At 40.6% G+C, this 19,256-nt stretch overlaps 1 protein-coding gene across 4 annotated transcripts in view; it reads left to right on the top strand.

The window, feature by feature from the left end:
- msh5 (mutS homolog 5) overlaps positions 1–19,256 on the top strand; it is a 137,449-nt gene that overhangs the window by 8,329 nt on the left and 109,864 nt on the right. For all 4 annotated transcript variants that reach the window (XM_062539648.1, XM_062539649.1, XM_062539650.1 and 1 more), the window contains exons 5-6: positions 3,603–3,656; positions 8,669–8,790. In XM_062539648.1, coding sequence (XP_062395632.1) covers positions 3,603–3,656; positions 8,669–8,790 — 176 coding nt within the window. The remainder of the gene's footprint in view (positions 1–3,602; positions 3,657–8,668; positions 8,791–19,256) is intronic.

The following is a 19,256-nucleotide window of genomic DNA, read 5'->3' on the forward strand; positions in this document are numbered from 1 at the left end:
AACCATGAAAGTCATGTCGAGCTGTCAGCTTGCTGTGGTGAGATATATGTCAAAATGTAAGAATTTGTATAGTATGCTTTTTCAATTTTTATTATTTAAAAATCTAGACAATCGAGACAAGAAGATTTCCATCTTCTCTGCTACCTTTCTCTATCGCCTTGTAAAAAAATAGTAGCCAGTCACGTTTAATTGATTTGGCCAATCACAATCAAGATAGATGATATCCGTCTCCAACACAGATGAACTAGTAACGGCAGTTTGTCCTGTGCGTTGGATAATAGAAATGTGTGGCGGAAAGAAGTAGTTCTATGTAACAAGACAGTTTTAGCGCAGGGCTCTACAGTGCGCCCATTTCACTCGTATTTGCTAGCAAATATTTCGGCATGCGAACGAGGAAAACAAAACAGACGCACTTGTGCGAGTGCTTCTTGCAGCCCACAATTATGCATAGATTCGGCTCGAAAGACCTGTGGTTAACTTCACTGCACAATACTCTTCTTAGATAACGTTTACAATGTCAATGTCAAAACAGCATGTTACATAGAGATGATACTCTTTGTAATCTCCATGGCAGCGGATCTAATTTAGCCTACGTTATGCTACTCCATTTAATTGGGAACGTGTTTCTGCGTGCACGAAAGGGAGAGAGCTGGATGCAGGATGGCTTGTCATTGTTGATAACTGATTTCTTCTTTTTGTGAGAAACTTCTAAAAGAAAATCGCGAAGGCAATAGTAGTTCCACTACTGAGCATTTATGATAGGCCTATAAACTGTTGGCAAAAGAGCCTTAAAGTGACAGTGCATCATTAGTATTAATTACAGTTTTTGCCCGTTGCTTGAACACTATAGACCCATGCTTAGACTAAAGTAACACAACTTGAAGTTTTGTTGCCATATCTCAAACACATGTACCTATACCTTAAACAAAAGTGCTGCTTTGCACTCTAGTTGCAATTCTGCAACACACTTACTCCTTTATGCAACACACTTCTCCTGCATACTACTCTATGTCATACATAAGACACTTCGTTCAAAAATGAAATATCAGAGTACCATTTGTTGCACACATATATCCAAAATACAAAACACATCAGGTAATTGCAACCTCTCAAATACACACCTGAACGCACGCACTTGCAAAACTGAACACCAATCAGCCATCTACAAAAAGCCCTCAGTTTTGCCATTGGAAATGGTGATGTGAATGGTATATTTCCCAGTGTTGTGTCATGTTTATGTGTGTTTAGAGTTTTGGCACAATGAGCGATTTTTTGCAAAAGGTATTCAAGCAAATATGTTTTGCATAAAGTAGACTAGTGTGTACCTCCTGATCTGAAAGTGTATGCATATGATGCAAGTGTGTTTCATTTTGTCACCAGAGTTATATTTTGACATGGGATTGTTAGGTTTTGATAGCAGAGTTTAGGTACTGATAGTAGAGTTTCAATTTGACATAGATGTGAAAGGTATATTTCCTAGTGTTGTGTTATGTTTTTGTGTGTAGAGTTTTGGCACAGTGAGCGAAGTTTTGCTAAATGTGTTCAAGCAACGGGCAAAAACTGTAAACAGCATCGTAGCCATATTTATAAGAAATGTATTTTATACAACAAAATTGCTTTGTCATTATTATCTAAATGACACGATACGTTTTATATATATGCACACTGCATTGTGTGTGGCACGGGCCAATTTTCAAGTCCCAATGAGCCAAAATGTGTTGCCACCTCTGGTCTAACTTAACTAGCGGTCATGCAGGAAAAGTACAATCAGTCATAATTCTTTTGCTTTTTGTATAAATTCAGTAAGTTGGTGTTGGTGTGTGTAAGTCGGCCTCCAGCCTCGTGGCTATGGCTGAACAACACCCATGGGAATATCTATTACCTACCCCACTCTTACTTGCGATATTGCTTAAGTGTATAATTTTTAACCTGTTGTAGCCTGCTTTTACAGAGGTCGTGGGGGGGGGGGGCGGTTATCATAGACCTCATATAATTGTTGTGCACAACAACACAAGACAGCTCAAAGTTTGTATTTGGGGATCGAGGGTATCCATGCCTCCCGATGCTCATCACCCCGTACCCTAATCCCGCTCCTGCACCACAGACAACATTTAACCTGGCACAAAGCAGAACCCGCGTTATTAATTTGGACTTCAATATCCCGAATGTGTTTTCAATCTACACATTCGGGATATTGAAGTCCAAATTCCAATACCTACGTAGTTTTTTTGACTGACTCATTTTGTGGTGACATTTTGTATGCTCCATATAGTTTTAAATATTCTAACATATGGTTCTGTGGTAGTTTCACAATCAGGGTGAACAGTATATTTTAGGCTAAAAATTAAACTCTTATAACAGAGGTCAACTGTTGCTGTTTTTTAAAGTGCTATATACAATTAAATTGACATGGACATTGATGAAATGTCATTGTTAAAATATACGTTGACATGTCTGCTGCACACAACTTTAAACTCTAAATGTGTACCACTAGAAATGTGTTGAGGTGGACATCTGAAACCGATGAATTGTACTGTCTTGGTATCCGTGGTATTGTGAATTTATTCACGTCACAGGGCACAGTCAAGCAAAAATCGACTGACATTTAGCGGAACATAAGGTTTTCTTTCAATGATCATTAGTCAATATTTTTAAAGAAGCTTTATGGTATGAGTTAAAATGAACTAAATGTGGAGAACTTCTTTGTCTGTGGGCCAACCCACCCACGCTGTTGTGTAAATGATGAGTATGGTATTAATTGGCAAAATTATTTTGCCTGTCATTAAATTAGCATTTGTTTGTATGCAAAGGCTTCAATGCATTGTGTGTCATATGAATTGATTGATGGAATTTCACCCTTTTTTTACTTGCATGGGAGAATATGGCCCTAGATTATGTAATTATGCTATGTTGACTTGGTGGCCATTGACGTGGCATTACAGCACTTTATTCAGTTTTCCAGACACTATTCATTGTAATCAATACATTACCAAACAGAATCCTATATTTATTGCTTCCGCCAAGAAGGTTGTCTTTTCATGGGGGGTTGTTTGTCTGTTTGCTTGTCTGTCTGTTTGTTAGCAAGATATATTAAAAACGTATGGATAGATTTCGATGACATTTTCAGAAAAGGAAGCTGGGTTTGGGTGTAAACCATAAAGGGGGAAAACAGGCATTTGGCAGAGGTTTGCGAGTGCGACTGCGAGTGCTTCTCTAGTTTACTAAAGTTTGCTTGCCCTATTTGTGAAACTACCCACAGGTAAAATTTGCAAATGGAAAATGATGTTAAAACAAATGAATAGGAACAAGATAACACTAACACCGCGTTCACACTGTTCATTGACTTTGCATGGGGCGGACTCAAAATGCATTGTGGGTCCGTCTGTTACTTCAGCTCCGTTGCCTCCGTCAAAAAAGTTGAGAAATGTTCAACTTTTCAGGCAGCGACGGATCCGTCAGCCAATCAGATCGCGTGTATGCAAATACACATACGGCAGACACGCCCTCCAAGATCCGTAGACGGATGTGGACAGTGTGAACGCGGTGTAATGGAGATTCATATCATGTTGATATATCTGATGTCCATGATGTCTGTCCAACAGGATGTAATCCCGATTATAAACCTGAGGTGGTGGTTTACCTGAATTCTGACTTTGGTGAGTTGGGACAATGGTGGGAAGGCACATTCCCCATTTATCTTTGAGTTATGTTGAAAATAAGGATATTGAGAAATATTGAGAAATGTGCACAAGTGCATCTGTAAAATGTAGCCTAGGCCTACTAGCCTGCATGCCAGCCGAACTTAGCCCCACCCAACTACATTTGAGGTCGGGAAATTCAGTCTGGCATAGATCTCTGAAGTTCGCCTACAAAGAAAGCTACCATCTTTGCCCAAATAAGGAGATCCGGGATCTTGAGATTTGTTTCTATAGGAAAATAACATGAGGATCTTGAATTATCACACCTGTTAAACTCTCGCGGGGACGAAGAAATTGAAATGCATACGTTTTGCTCTAAACAGTTTTGTTCTCTGCTTTCGAGTGGATACTGTGATCTTCGGTAGGTGAAGACGGCACACTTTGATCTTTGCTACCCCAGAGCTAACTCACAATGCAACTTGCTATAGGCAGTTAGCTTCAATTAACACACAGATCTCCTTACAGTATATGGGCAAAGATGGCAGTTTTGGTTCCTTTGTGTAAACCAAATGACCAGTTGTCTAAACACATTTACTAAATCTAGCCATAATTTTTCAATATCATAAACACATTTCACATGAAGACACGATTCACAAAACACAAATCTCCGTTCTCATAAATCTAAGCACATTTTTCCTTGCTAAAACACATGTTGCAAAACATATTCTCAAATGAAAGCTCATGTGATGCAAAATGCTTGCCACAGTCAGCTATAACTGAACACAATGAACACACCTGGCGTCATTTATTACACCCAACGACTCAAAATTGAAGACACTTGTTGCTAATGCGCACAGTGACTGTGGTGTGTGTGTGTGTGTGGTGTGAATGAAAAAAAAAGAACTTCACACCCTGATCATGTTTTCAAGAGTACTGTTGTGTGCAATAGATTCTGGTTTTTGCATTGAGTTGTGTTACAGTAGTGTACTTGCAGAATTTTCTGTACTCTTCAAACTCACAACTCTAAATGAAGAGCTCTTTTCCAAAACGCTATAAATCCATTTATGAAAACATTACTGTAACAAATCATGTTACTGTATTTACAGTAATTGTGTGTTTCAGGTAATATCAATAAAAATGCAGTTGTTTTGTTTTTATTGAGTAAATACAAATTACTGTAACTAAACATAACCCAATACAGTTTCACTGAGATTACTTGAAAAACAAAATTTAAAAAATATATTTATGAAAATTCATTAAAATGGTGGCTATAGCTTTTTGGAAAGGAACTCTTCAAATGCCTAATCCTCTGCAGAGATCTAAGAAGATCCGTTACTCTAAAGTTTTTCAAAAATATGCATTGGCAGTTATGAAACAAAGAACCTTCTCACAAATTGAGCATTGTGTTTTAAATTGTTTTGCTGTAGTGTGTAATGATGTGTATAGTGTTTACATTTTTGAAAGCTGCTCTTTTGGTGTGAAAGTTTGAGTTTTGAAGTGAGAAGGTGTGGTTGTGCTTATGTAGCTTTAGGAAAGGGTATTGTGTTTAGACATTGGGGAACATGGAGGAAACGTTTGTGAAATGTGTTTTAGCATTTGAGAAAAACTGTAACCTGACTTTCTCTGGGAGTATTCCAAGTTATGTGGAATTTCATCCATGGGGGGCTATAAAATAAATACATTTGTGTACATTTAGTGACTACACCCATCGGCCTGTAGATGGTGCTATTCAGCGAGGGGTTGCTGGTTAAGGATGTTACTGTCACACTCACACGCACACATACAGTGTACCTACACAGGCACACACACATACAGACACTCACACTCGCGCACACATACAGACACTCACACTCGCGCGCGCACACACACACGCACACATACATCCACAAACACAGACACGCGCACACACACACACACGTACGCACGCACACAAATACACTATATATACACAGACACACACACTCTTATACACAAACGCTCACAAAAACTCACACATGCACACACTAATTTGTACACATGAGCTGCAAGAGTAGGGGATATATGCATAGAAATGGCACAAATAGGAGGTACAGACAAGTTGACAAGCATAATTTATTTTTGAGGAGAGAATGTGCAGAACTGAGCTGCGGTCATAATTTGTACTGCTATGTGGTACATCTAATTTCCAAGCACTTTAGCCTTTAATTTAGAAGGAAGCAGAGGTTTTTATCACTGATAATAATAATAATGATAATAATAATAGTATTAATAATAATAACTAGAAAATATAATTCCATGGAAGGAATTACCATTGCATGTAAATGCAAAAAGGTTACTGACATCATTGTATTAGGCCTATAGTTAAAAAGACAACTAGGCTACACAGACGAATAGATAAATAACAATAACCCAATTACAATTCCACTGAAATTACTTGGAAAGTCACATTTAAAAAGTGATTTATGAAAATGCATCAAAATTGTGGATATAGGCTATTTTGGAAAATAACTTCATTTATTAGAATTTAAAAGACTGAAATGAAGTTGCCAACTTCAAACGAGTTGCAAGAGCTGACAAAATTTAGTAGTGAAACGACTGGTAGGATAGCTTACTAATGCAGGTTAAAAGTAGGCATGGAATACGGAATACAATCTCATTCTCAAACAACGCCAATCAACGATGATGCAGCAACAGGTAGGATATCTAGCAAATGTAACGTTAGCTTACAGTAGGATATTTTATGTAGGCTACACATTTTACAGGATGAGCTAGTATGTTCTTCGAAGTGTGTTCAGGTGCTTGTCCTAATAGGAATGTACAATAAGCTTCGGTTTTTAATTTGTGAATGATACTGAAAGCTTTAAATGATTGCCTGGCTGGCAAGTCCCTATAGCTGAAACGACTAGCTTGCTAAACCCTGTTTGCCTTGCAGCCTACCCCGACGTTAAACGTTAGCCTGGAGCAAGTTAGCTAAATCCAGTGTTTACATTGACGTTAGGTTAGATTGTCTTTAGGTTAGATTGTCTTTAGCTGTTGATAACGTTACCGAGAGCAAACCGGTTAGGCTACTGTAACGATATAAACAAATCAAGTAAGGAGTAGCCTAACAGGAGACAAGACGACACAGCTGTAGACGTAACGTAACATTCACGTTTAGCCTATTTTAGCGCAGCGGTGATGCCATGGCTTTGGATCAGACTCAGAGATCCTTGATTACTGACAGCTGAGCACTGACGTAACAATTAGTCTTTGCCGCCAAAGGGTCTCAATGTAAACTCTATGGGAATTTTAAACTCTTTTATCGTAAATTTCTCAAAAAGTATAAAGTTCACAAATGTGAAAAATAATAGAACAAATCTCCGTTTCAAGACCTTTGTAAGAGTGCTTGAATGACGTCAAACGGTTCAGTGGTTTTAGAGCCTTTGATCGTTGATTTTGGTCGGAAGAAGAATAAAGATAACGATAATAAGAAGAACAGTGATAACAGTACATTGCATTTACATGCAATGTAATAACCAGAAAATCGAATTTCTAAGAAATTACCAGTGCATGAAAATGCAAAACATATTAACGTAGAATGCAAAACAAACCTTTATTTAGAAACAGTTGGGGGCCGAGGAAACAGTTGATGGCAGCCATAGTTGATGACAACTGACAGTCGGAATGGTTGAACAGTTAAATAGTTGACTAGTTTAAAACTTTTAACCATGTTTTACAACTTTAACAGCCCAAAACAGATACCATTTTTGAATTGTCAGATTGTCATATTGGAATCCTGCAATCAGATGGCAGGATTCTTGGAGTCAATCAGATTGCAGGATTCCAACAGCCTATCAGATTGAAGGATTCTGGGAGCCAGTCAGATTACAGGATTCAAACAGCCAATCAAATTGCAGGATTCCAACAGCCAATCAAATTGCAGGATTCTAGGAGCCAATCAGATTGCAGAATTCTGGGAGCCAATCAGATTTCAGGATTCCAACAGCCAATCAGATTAAAGGATTCTGGGAGCCAATCAGATTGCAGGATTCCAACAGCCAATCAGATTGCTGGATTCCAACAGCCAATTAAATTGAAGGATTCTGGGAGCCAATCAGATTGCAGGATTCCAACAGCCAATCAGATTGCCGGATTCTGGGAGCAACAACTTTGCGCTAACTCCATTGGAAAGCTTATTTCACTCGTTCATGTGATATGCGGTGTGACATTTCTGCAACCAGTAGGCTACTCCGCGAGAAATTTAGGCTGGTTGAACCTGTACTAAATATTTTCCTGTGGCACAGGATTAGTAAGCCGAATTGTTTGGCTGTTCTTCTTGCGACAGCTGGATACATGCAGGCTGCCCAGGTCAATACAAATCCGGTTCTACACTACAATCATCGAATCCATCATCACACAGTCCATCATCACATGGTTCCCCGCCATGGTAGCCAAGGACAAGGCCAAACTGCAGCGGGTGATCCGCACAGCTGAGAGGTTGATTGGCACCACCCAGCCTGTAGTCACTCCACAACACCAGGGTATTGAAGAGGGCAAGGAAGATCATGGAGGACCCTTCACATCCAGGCTCCGCCCTCTTCCAAATGCTCCCCTCTGGGAGAAGGCTACGGCTCCCGAGAGCTGTGAAGTCCTGGCATCGCCTAAGCTTCCTCCCTACAGCTGCCGGGCTATTCAATCACAGCTCGAACTCTCTCCAGTACTGAATGCACTGATGCACTGTCTGTACTTTACTGTTCATCCACTGCACTTTACTGCTTACAGTATTACTACCTCAGCATATACAGTATGTTCTCTTTACACTATTGTCCTGTCCTATATCCATTTTAATGTCTGTTTTGTCAACCATACTCATACGTGAATGGCTGAAAAGAATTCCTATTTTGTATCTTACACTATATGGCAATAAATCTAACCTTGAACCTTGAACCTCTAGTATGGTTATGCTGATGTTGTGAAAAGAGAGAAGGGAAGTCAATAAGAGAGAGTGAAAGGAGAGTTCTTACAGAAGTCAATGCTGTTTATTTCGAGTAACCTTATACCTCTCCTTTTAGGAACTGAAGTAGGAAAGCAGAGGCTACTGGCAGCAAATGTAGCATTCCTTTCCCCTGCTATCACAGAGAAGGAGAAAATCTCCTTTCTCTCCTCCTGTCTCAGCTTTGACTCTGTCCTTATGGTAAGACACTGTGTATTATCAATGCCACGCCCTCCCTCACTGAGTGGGGCTCAGTGCCATTTGTGAGCTTGGCCTGAGATCATCTCCCACTCCCCATCTCTCCCTCATCTATTCCTATCAGCTCTTCTCTGTCTTGTCAAATATATAAGGGGTAATGGACGACATGCCATTCGACTATACAAACACTGTTCTAGATGGTAAAATATCTCGACGCGAAGGGGGGGGTCAAGGTGAATTGAATTTAGGACTGAGTTTAAAAATCACGCGCAGACGCTAACGCATCTTGAGGTGTTTCCAGAGCCGCATTTAAAACGTGTCTAATCAGCAACGAATGTGTGAATGTAGCCCCTATGCCTTTAATAAACATCTGTGGACGCTAATTGTTGCCAAAGACGCAACGTGAACAGAACGCGCACGCCGAGTAGCCTGTTGTGAGCGCAGATAGTGTCTGAGATGTCAGGTGGAATAGTGATCCAAATAGGCAGACTTTATCAGTAACCTATATCAAAGGATACAGTATGTGACCGTTGAATTAAATGCTCATAAACTGGGCTGTTCATTTTGTCCAGTTCATAGACAAGATATTGATTGACATGATAACGCTGTCTTTAAGAAAAGTTGGGCCCTGTAACTCGAAGCACAATCCCCAAAGACCTAACGCATATCGTAAGCCTATCGTGAACAGATATGTAACTCAAATGATTCGCTTGTAGGCCTAACGTAACTTAACAAAAAAGTTGCGACTGCTTCAGACCACACGTAACGCACGTAACCGTTTTGAGTTCCGTGAGTGACTTGTGACAAGTTTTACTTACACCCATTATGATTTACGAGTTTGTAAGCTATGCATAACGTAAAATTATATTTGATTTTCGAGTTACAGGACCCTGATCAGTAGCCTAGTCTGTGCCTACAGGTACAGTTTAACCTAACATAAAGACAGTTCACATAACTTGTTGGTTAGTTAAACACACTAGCACAATATACAATCTGTATCTGTATATACAGTGCCCTCCAAAAGTATTGGAAAACATGCTTAAAGTTAAATATAAAATCATATTTTGGAAATTGATCTTAATGCCTTAAATGAAACAATGAGGAAATATTCAACCTTTAATGACATCAATTTTCTTTGTGAATGAATAATGTATTGTAAATAAATGAATGTTTTCCTTAAAATATAGGGGGTCATAAGTATAATTAGCTAACAGCTAATAACTGACATTAAGCATGCCAAACTCTTAGTATGTGAAGGGTATGGTGTTGATATGGGGTTATTTTAATTCCAAAGGCCAAGGGGATTTTATCAGGGTGCATAGTGTCCTGGATCCATGAAATAACTGGCCTTTAAAAATAAAAATAAAAATCCTCTATGGGAATTTAACATGGGTGTTCCAATACTTATGACCCCCTATATTTTAAGGAAAACACTTATTTATTTACAATACATTATTCATTCACAAAGATTGAAAAATTGATGTCATTAAAGGTTGAATATTTCCTCATTGTTTCATTTAAGGCATTAAGATCAATTTTTAAAAGATGATTTTATATTTAACTTTAAGCATGTTTTCCAATACTTTTGGAGGGCACTGTATCCCGCTCACACACTGTTCTAACTTTTTTCACCCCTGACCAGTTTGCATGCCTGATTTACAGTATATTTATTCCGGTTATAATTTAATTCCGGTTTAATTTAATGTTTTAATCGCTAGAAGTGTATCGTTTGCAGAACTAGTCTTTCCCGGCACATTTCAACTCATTTATCAACTTCCAAGTTTCACGTTTCACGTTTCAAGTTTTTATTGTCACATATACTTTGCAATAGTATAGTAAAATTCTTGTGCCACAGTTGCAATAGTTTAAAGAGGGGTAATTAAACAGTATTTAGTGGAGGGGGGGCCTTCATAAGGGGAGTTGAAATAGGATTGTAAAGTATCACACATCTTGTGGAACACACAGCTTGTGGAAAGAAACTCTCTGAATGGTGTGGTGTGGGTGGTAAATGCTCTAGTAGCGCTTGCCAGAGGGAAGTAGAGAGAATGAGTAGATCAGCTGAAGCTGAGGGCAGCCAGACCCAATGATCTTGGATGCAGTCCTGACAGTCCTTGACAACAATTTGAGGACAGGTTCCCCAGCCACGCTGATGCATTCAGTCAGGACACTCAATGATGCAGCGGTAAAAGTTCACTACGGGTTTTTGTTCCCACTCCAAAGCTCTTTAGCCTCCTCAAAAAGAACAGTCTCTGCTTTGCCTTCTTGAGGATGCAGGTGGAGTGTACAGTGGGTACGGGTTGAGAATGCACCTTCTCCCGCGGGACTCCCGAAGAGATCCCGCAGGCCGTCAAGCCGATTTTTTTCGAGGCTAAGGCAATGTACCCAAACAACCACCAGGTGGCAGAAAGTTTCATCCCGCATTTCAAAATGATGAAGACCGCATATCCGTCAATAGTCGACTCCTTAATCTCATTTAATCATTACAATGAAGGTGATGACTGGCGAAATTATTCAAACGACGTTTCAATGAACCATTGTTGAAATGAATGAAAATGGTTATAGAAAATCGCCTACAGCCTAACGCCGACACAGCTGATTCTTTGATTGATTCTAAGCTGTTTTGATGTAGGGGATGGGTAAACTGGCGCGCTACAAACATGCTACCAATCAAATGTAATATTAGTAGGACTAGCCTACTTAGACACTTTAGTCATAGGCAACGTTGCCATGTTAATTTGGGCTAGAAGTGCTTGCTTGTGGTGGCGCTCCTGTCCGCTGCTTCTCCCGAATTGTGTGGCAAATTTGTCAGCAATCAGCTTAAATGTCAAATCATATTTATTTCTCTTTGTCGCCATGGTATTGGGGGAAACGCGGAGAAACGAGATGGTCAGTCCTCGTATTTTTTCTTCGCGTTTCGTTATAAGAAATATATAGGAGTAATATAATGGTCAATTTGCTGTGCAATTGACCAAGCAACCGCGGACCGACAGAAAAAGAAAGCAAACGTTGCTGCGGAAATGCTTGCTAATTTGATGTGTTTAAACGTAGAGCCATACAATTAGGTGTGTCTGTTATTATTCGATAATTTTCGAGCATAACTGGTTGTCCATAGCTCAGTGACAGGTGTTAATAGCCTTGCCATACTGCTGCAGGTGCTTCTTTTATTATGCGGTTAGAGCATAAGCGCTTACTCATATAGACTATACTATAACTCAGGGACAGGTGCAAAACCACCAACTGGGATGGATCGAAGGGCAAGCAAGCACTGCCACACAACGTGAAGGCCTTTGTGTTGTCAACACTAAGCAGAAAGTTTCCTACGATGGGGAGAAGTGGCCGCAAGGACTGCATCGATAAGATCAACGAATAACCTACAGTAATGTTTTACAACCCAGCTGGTATCCGCTGTTCATTCCGACATATCCCCACTCGGCGGTAGGCCTAGGCCTATTTAACTTTTTTTTTTTTTTCAAACAACGTGCCATTCCGACATGAGGTCATTAATAGGCTATTAATGTCATAACTATTAGGCTATCATTAGGCTTACTATGCATGGCTGTAGGCAGCTATGAGGACACTGAGATCTGGACCTCATCGGTTTTGAGAGCTGGAAATACATGTGTTTGCTAAATATCGGTTGTTGTGCATGTTGCGTTCGCAACTCGGGGAAGTGAAAGCAGTTCTGTAAAGACATTGCAAGTTTTCATGGCGATCATCTGCACCGCGCCGCGCAGCTGTAGCTGATTGTGAAAGCCGATTGGAAATACATAAGTTTAGAGCGAACGTTTCAACTATGTTTGCCATAGTAGACAAAAACACTCAAATAAAACAATAGCCTAACAAATAACTGCATGCGTAATGGACAAGGCTCTATATCCTAAATAATTTTCGAGGTTCGCCATTTGGTATATGACCTATCCTTACTGACAATATTTGGATTGGACAATTTAGATTGAGCACAACTAAAGTTGCACGAAGGCAAAATACAGTCCTAAAAGCCTATTCTATATAGCCTGGCCAATATTGTAGATGTGCAAAAGCAGCATTTGCGTGCGTGCTTGCCGGTGAGGTGTAGCCTACAAAAATGAGCATAACATCTGATTATTAAAGTATGGCTATAGGATATAGGCTAGAGAAGAGTTGGTTTAAAATTCAAGTGTAGTAAAAAAGTTTGTGCACATCCCCGGTCAAGGTGCAGAACAAGAGTAGGCTAAATCATAAAAAATGGAAAAAGGTTCGCACACTTGAAATCCTTCTTTTTTGATTTGATTTTATTTTCTTTATCACAAAGGAATGACGTTTCGACCGTGTGGTCTTCTTCAGATTAAAATTCAAGTACGTGCGCTATTTAACCCCTCGAGACCGACTGCAGTCTGCTGACACAGCCAGACGACTCTCCCAACCCATTCATTCGTTTTGGCCGATATAACCCATTCATTCGTTTTGTGCGTAGATTCCTGCATGCTGCATTACCGTGATCCTTAGCCTACCTTGTGGATGATTTTTTCTCATTGGAATACAGCAGGACAGAATGCCTTTTATCTAACAAACGCAAAAGCTGAGATTGTTGGAAGGACTAGGCTACTCAACAAACTTGTTTTTCGTTTCTGGGAGATCTCGTTATCGTTTTGGATTGTCGGATTTTTATACTTATTGTTTGGACTTATGGACAATGAACTTTGAGGGGTGGTTGTTAGTGCTTTACAAAGCTTTGTGTTAATAAGTGTCGGTCCTCCTATCCTTCAGCTCACTGCGCGATGCAGTTGCGCATAGTGGCCAGCCACGAAGTCATTAACTGTTTACGACACAATACATGATATTTGTGTTTTTCGTTTCTTAGATTTAATGCATGTTTGACATGTAAACAGGCCTTCAGTCCGTTAACTTAAGGCCTTCTTTTGCATGGGGTAATAACCTAGGCTATTATGTGCGTAGTGGCTGCATACTCTTGATTATAATAAGAGGCAAATTGTTACAGGACAACTTAAACTGACTTCCCCAATGCTTCCCCGCAGCACATTACATTTTAATATAGGCTAATATAGGATGAACAAAGTCTATGGACTTGCTATATTAAATCCAGTAGCCTAATAATTCTATGTGCCACGTCTTTTCACGATTTCGCAAGTGATGTAGTAGGCTACGTTTAAACATCGACAAACGTCTGTGAGACTACCCATTTCATGAAGAGCAATTGTCTTGTGCGATCATTCCCCCTCCCCCACACTTGTCTAACCAGTTCACTAGACATTATAGCCTACCTATATGCGGCATTGAGGACGATTGCCTCCCTTCCCCCTCTCTCTCGACAGACACTTCCTGACACTAGGGCTCGGGATCAAGACATCAAAACTTCGCGGGCACAGCCACATTGGCAGCTTCACTCCTTAGTTTACTATGGATTACTATGGATTTACTCCCGCCTTTTAGTGTGTTCCTGTTACTTAGTTTTTGCCTTCTTGGTAGTAGGCTATGTTGCTGTGTAGTGGGGTGTAACAGTGCAACCCACGATCGCAAGAGGAAAAGAATAAATCGCTACTATATTTCTGCGTCTTGTCTTGTGCATCTGAATGAATGGATATTACGTTCAGTGCGCTACCGAATGGCGGCGATATTCCTAGAATGCAAGGCGTGTGCCCGAGCCCTATTATGTAAATGTAAAAAATGTGTGTGTGTGTGTGTGTGTGTGTGTGTGTGTGTGTGCGCGCTGAACCACGAATTCACACATTAACTTTTCTTTTCAGCAGACATCGCAATCATAAAAAAATCGCAAAACTTTTTAATAAAATAATGCCTCTTGTCTTAATGGGTTCGTAGAGTAAGTTTTGAACCCCGGTCGCTGACGTATGATTAAGATGCCTCAACCAGTTACGCCACAGTTTGAGTGTCAATCTCTTCACACTTAGCCAAGAAATATAAAGGATTCAGTCAGTCGAGTTCATTTATTCGCGGCATGCACTTGAAACGCTGATCAAAAGTTCTGACATGTTAAACTGACGTTAGTCATTAATTCACCACATGATAAAATGCTGTTATATTGACGCACAGTAGCCCACGGTAGTCTATGTCTATCTCTGAATCAACATGAACATGCATAACGAGATCCATATATTCTAAGTTGCTAGAAACTTCTTTTGCGGAGCTAGGCCTACTAGTCGATGGTTACAATGAATCACCCTCACTGCCCTATCGCATATCTGACCATTCATTGTTACAATGTTACAAAATGCGCGATCTTCTCCATGCATGTAGCATATGGTTATAAGTAAAGTGACATGATAGGCATGTAGGCCTATTAAAGATATTTCTGTTAAATACATTTTATTTTCAGTTGTCAAAAGTGGTGGGGACAAAATCTGTGATAAAGTGCTGGGTAAGCTACCCCGCGTCGCCGGTTAAAATGAACATGCCTCCGTTTTAAAATAGCCTATAGGCCTACACATTTCTAAGTATTCCTAGCATAAATGTAGCCTAAATGTCCATCTTGTCCATCTCTTTCGTCTTCGCCTTGACAATAATAGCCTATTCACGGAAATGCGGTCTTGTAACCGTAATGAATTAATGAATTAATCTAAGGTTGCCTATCAAGTCTTTCAGGTTGAATTGAAGGCTTCTAAAACCATTTTCATTAATTTCAACTATGGTTTATTGAAACGTCGTTTGATTATAATTTCGCCAGTCGTCACCTTCATTTTAATGATTAAATGAGACGGATTAAATGAGACGGATATGCGGAGCATTTCTCTCCCTCTCCATTGACCAAAACGTTGCTCTGGCATCTCTGCTGGACTGACTGAGTTATAGGCTACGTCGAGTGAGAGAGCCAGCTGTGAGGTACGCTGTAAAACATTCGAAAACTCTGAAACTGCAATCTGACATGCCGAGCGTGATGTCTCTTTTCTCTGCTTGTCACCAGCGCGGTGTCTTCGGGTTTTTCCGTGTTTTCCGGTATGAGCCGAACCTTCATTTTATTAGGGCGGTCTTATGTTGCCCCCTTGCGGTTGCACTTTTAATTAAAGTCCCGATGCTTCGGGAGTCCCGATGTGCGGGAAAGAAAGGAGCATTCTCAACCCGTACCATCTGTAGAGATCATGAGAGGGAGCTGGTGATCTGTACGCCAGAACTGCTGACTATTTCAACAGGTGAATCATTTATGCAGAGAGGTCCGTGATTGCCACCTTTCTTCCTGAAGTCAATGACTATTTGTTTAGTTTTGTTAATGTTCAGGTTGTTGTTGTGGCACCATACAGTCAGATCTCTCACTTCCTTCCTGTAGGAGGCCTCATTGTTGCTGCTAATGAGGCTAATCACTGTAGTATCCATAGACCGAAAAGAAATGGACAAACAGACTCCGTTGTTCTCAATGGGAGGGGACTGTAACTTGCTGTAACTGGTCTGATAGATGGGTCACATGGAAATTTGACTTTTGTGTTAACAAGTTTTTTTTTTTTTTTTAATTTTAATCAGGTTTACTTGCCTGTAATGCTTTACCCTATAATACAGTAGGCTACCATAGGCAAGATTTTTTAACTGATCTTGCTAATAAATTTACGTCATTGTTTTCGTGCAGGCTGGACTGAGCTTCTTATCCAAACATTGTGGTTAATCTCCCTACTGTGCGACGTCGAGGTTAGCTTTCCTCCAACCGACATGCTAACTATACTTCTTTACGGGAAACCAACGTTGTATACGAGGAAGACATGAATTAGTTGTGCCTTCGATACCCTATTTAGAATACAGTATAGACGCTATAAGGGCGACACAGGGCACATGTTACATGACGTTATGGGATCGCAAAAATATCTGCAATCCATGGCCGTCCTATGGAGGTTAGCAGAGCGTTGATCACCAGCTCAATCCGTGTTTCTACTTCCGGGAATATTCCTGCCCCTTAGTACTATCATCTGCAAACTTGCCATGACAGTCATGAGTGAACAGACTGTATAGCAGAAGACTGAGGCAACAGCCTTGTGGGTCTCTGATGTTTGGTCAGGAAGTCCAGCACCCAACTGCATATGGGGCTGCTCAGACCCAGGTCTCTGAGCTTTAGCACCAGTTTTGATGGTACAACAGCGTTGAAGGCAGAGCTTTAATTAACCACATCCTGACATAGGTGTTATTATTATCCAGGTGAGCTAGAGCAGTGTGCAAGGCGATGGAGATGGCATCATCCATGGACCTGTTATGCTTGTGCAAACTGGAGTTGATCCAGGAAAGCAGGGAGGTGTGTGTTGATGTAGGCTGCAACCAGTCTCTCCAGGCACTTCACCACTACAGATGTTAGGGCGATGGGCCGGTAGTCATTCAGACAAGTCATAGAGCTTTTCTTGGGCACTTGCACTATTGTTGTTTTTTTAAAACACAAAGGCACTGTGCACCAGGGGGGTATTCCATCAACCTCGCTAACCGTAAATCCTGGCTAACTTTGATAAGCCTCGCTAATTTTAGAGAGAGTTCTCTTGCTCTCTTGTTCTCTTCTCTCTTGAGATTACTCCTGCTAACAGGAATCTCAGCTGAGTTGCTGGGGTAACATGTTTCTGAACTAACCTGGTCGGTAGCAGGCTAACTGCCGAGCTAAATTAATCTGTGTTGCAAAAAAAAGTCAGTCGGAAAACTCTTCTCAAGTTAGAAAGTGCAATAAGACCAACTGAAATGAAACCTGCCATTTTTCTAGGCTGATTTGACATGGAACTACACTCTCCTCTGGTGTAATAATCAAGGCAAGTTGCAAACGTACCATGAGCGCAGTGATATCGCGCACTACTTTCTGCTTGTTGCCTATGGGGACTATTTTCAGATATCACTGCGCCCATGGTACGTTTGCAACTTGCCTTGACTTTCTAACTTTCTGAGAAGAGACACGTTTTAAATGGGAAAATTACCAGAAATCTTATTCACTTGTAAGCATGATGCTAGTAGAGATGCACCGATTGCAATTTTTTGGCCGATTCCGATTTCCGATTTTTCATAGAATTTGACCTGCCGATACCGATTTTAGCCGATTCCGATTTGCATCTTCTAACCACTTTACAGCACACAAAATTATTTAGAGTTATTTTCTATCCTTTCTTTAATACAACATGTTAATATAGAAATGTAATCAACTTATCAATGGCTGGTAAAAAAAATGTGAATAGACAGATTCTTCTTCAAGTCTTCTTCAGCTGCAGTAGGCTATTCCCAGTGTGGGACATTCATTTCACACACTAGGCCTACTAATAGAAATGCACTGTAGGACTACTATTTTTTTCTTCTCACATACAATATCCAACTGTAAATATCTTCAGACTACTGTGTATAACTGGAAAGTTTGGTGTATAGGTGCTACATAGGCTGAGATGTTGGAAAATTACAAAAAACTGATTTTGAGATAACAGCCTTGAAACACAGCCAATGGCATGCATACTCAGTCTACTACACTCTTCTTTGAACTTTCGCGATTGCTTGCGGATACAAAGGAAGTGTCCATATTTGGATGGCATAACGTCATGCAGGAGAAACACAGCTTTCCAACGACACCACACATGATATGTTTTGTATCACGGTCGCGATAGTGTATGACATGTTAGAATGCTTACTTTTGGCGAATTTAGAAGAAACATACAGGCGTGAGTTAGCCTGGGTTTTCCCATACTGCCTTGCTCGGTGATTTCAATCCCGCTGCTAAGCCAGTCTGGAAACTAACGCCCTAATGTTCGCCTGATGTTGGCGAACCAATCACAGAACATCCGAGAAGTTTCCGTTGCCCTCTTGCGTCTACATTCGACGCCAAAGGATTTACGGCAGCCCTTAGCGTTGCATACGAACGAGTTGGGTGAGCTATGCGCATTTGATAGACATCCGTGGCGCCCAATGAACGGATCTGGGCATTTTTTCAAATACGAGAAAATGAACGTCTGGTTGCCAGACCACGTCTCATTTGAGAAGTGGGAGGCGTTAGCCAGGCTAGGCGTGAGTAGACAAAAGGTAATGAAATAAACCTCTAAATGTGTAAATCGGACTTTGTTGTTGTGTTAGTGTGAAAGAATACATGCTAAGGTGGCAAACTGAAGCAAAACGATGTTTATTCCTGCCGTGGCTATGTTGCTGCTTGTTGACAGCGCTTGTGGTTCAGCTGTGAGCACGCAATTAGCGTAAAATCGTAAAATATAGTAAATTCCACGCAATATGGCAAAGCACAGCGTTCGCTGCATAGAAAAACTCAGCATTAGCGCTTTATCCAGCCCTGAGTGTTAGCCTTTGCTAGCTTCATCAAACTTTGCTAACTCAGCTATGTGATGTTGTTACAAGTAGGTGCGAGTGCATTTGACCGGCATAAAATCGGCATGTCTCAGACTGACCGGCCGGTCGCCGGTCGTGGCCGATCACGTGAAAATCGGCCGATTCTGATCGGCGGCCGAGCGATCGGTGCATCTCTAGATGCTAGCAGGCGAGAAGCTAATGGTCTAATCCGATTCAATGATCTATGC

The sequence above is a fragment of the Sardina pilchardus genome, chromosome 6, assembly GCF_963854185.1.
Source record: "Sardina pilchardus chromosome 6, fSarPil1.1, whole genome shotgun sequence".
Lineage (NCBI taxonomy): Eukaryota > Metazoa > Chordata > Actinopteri > Clupeiformes > Clupeidae > Sardina > Sardina pilchardus.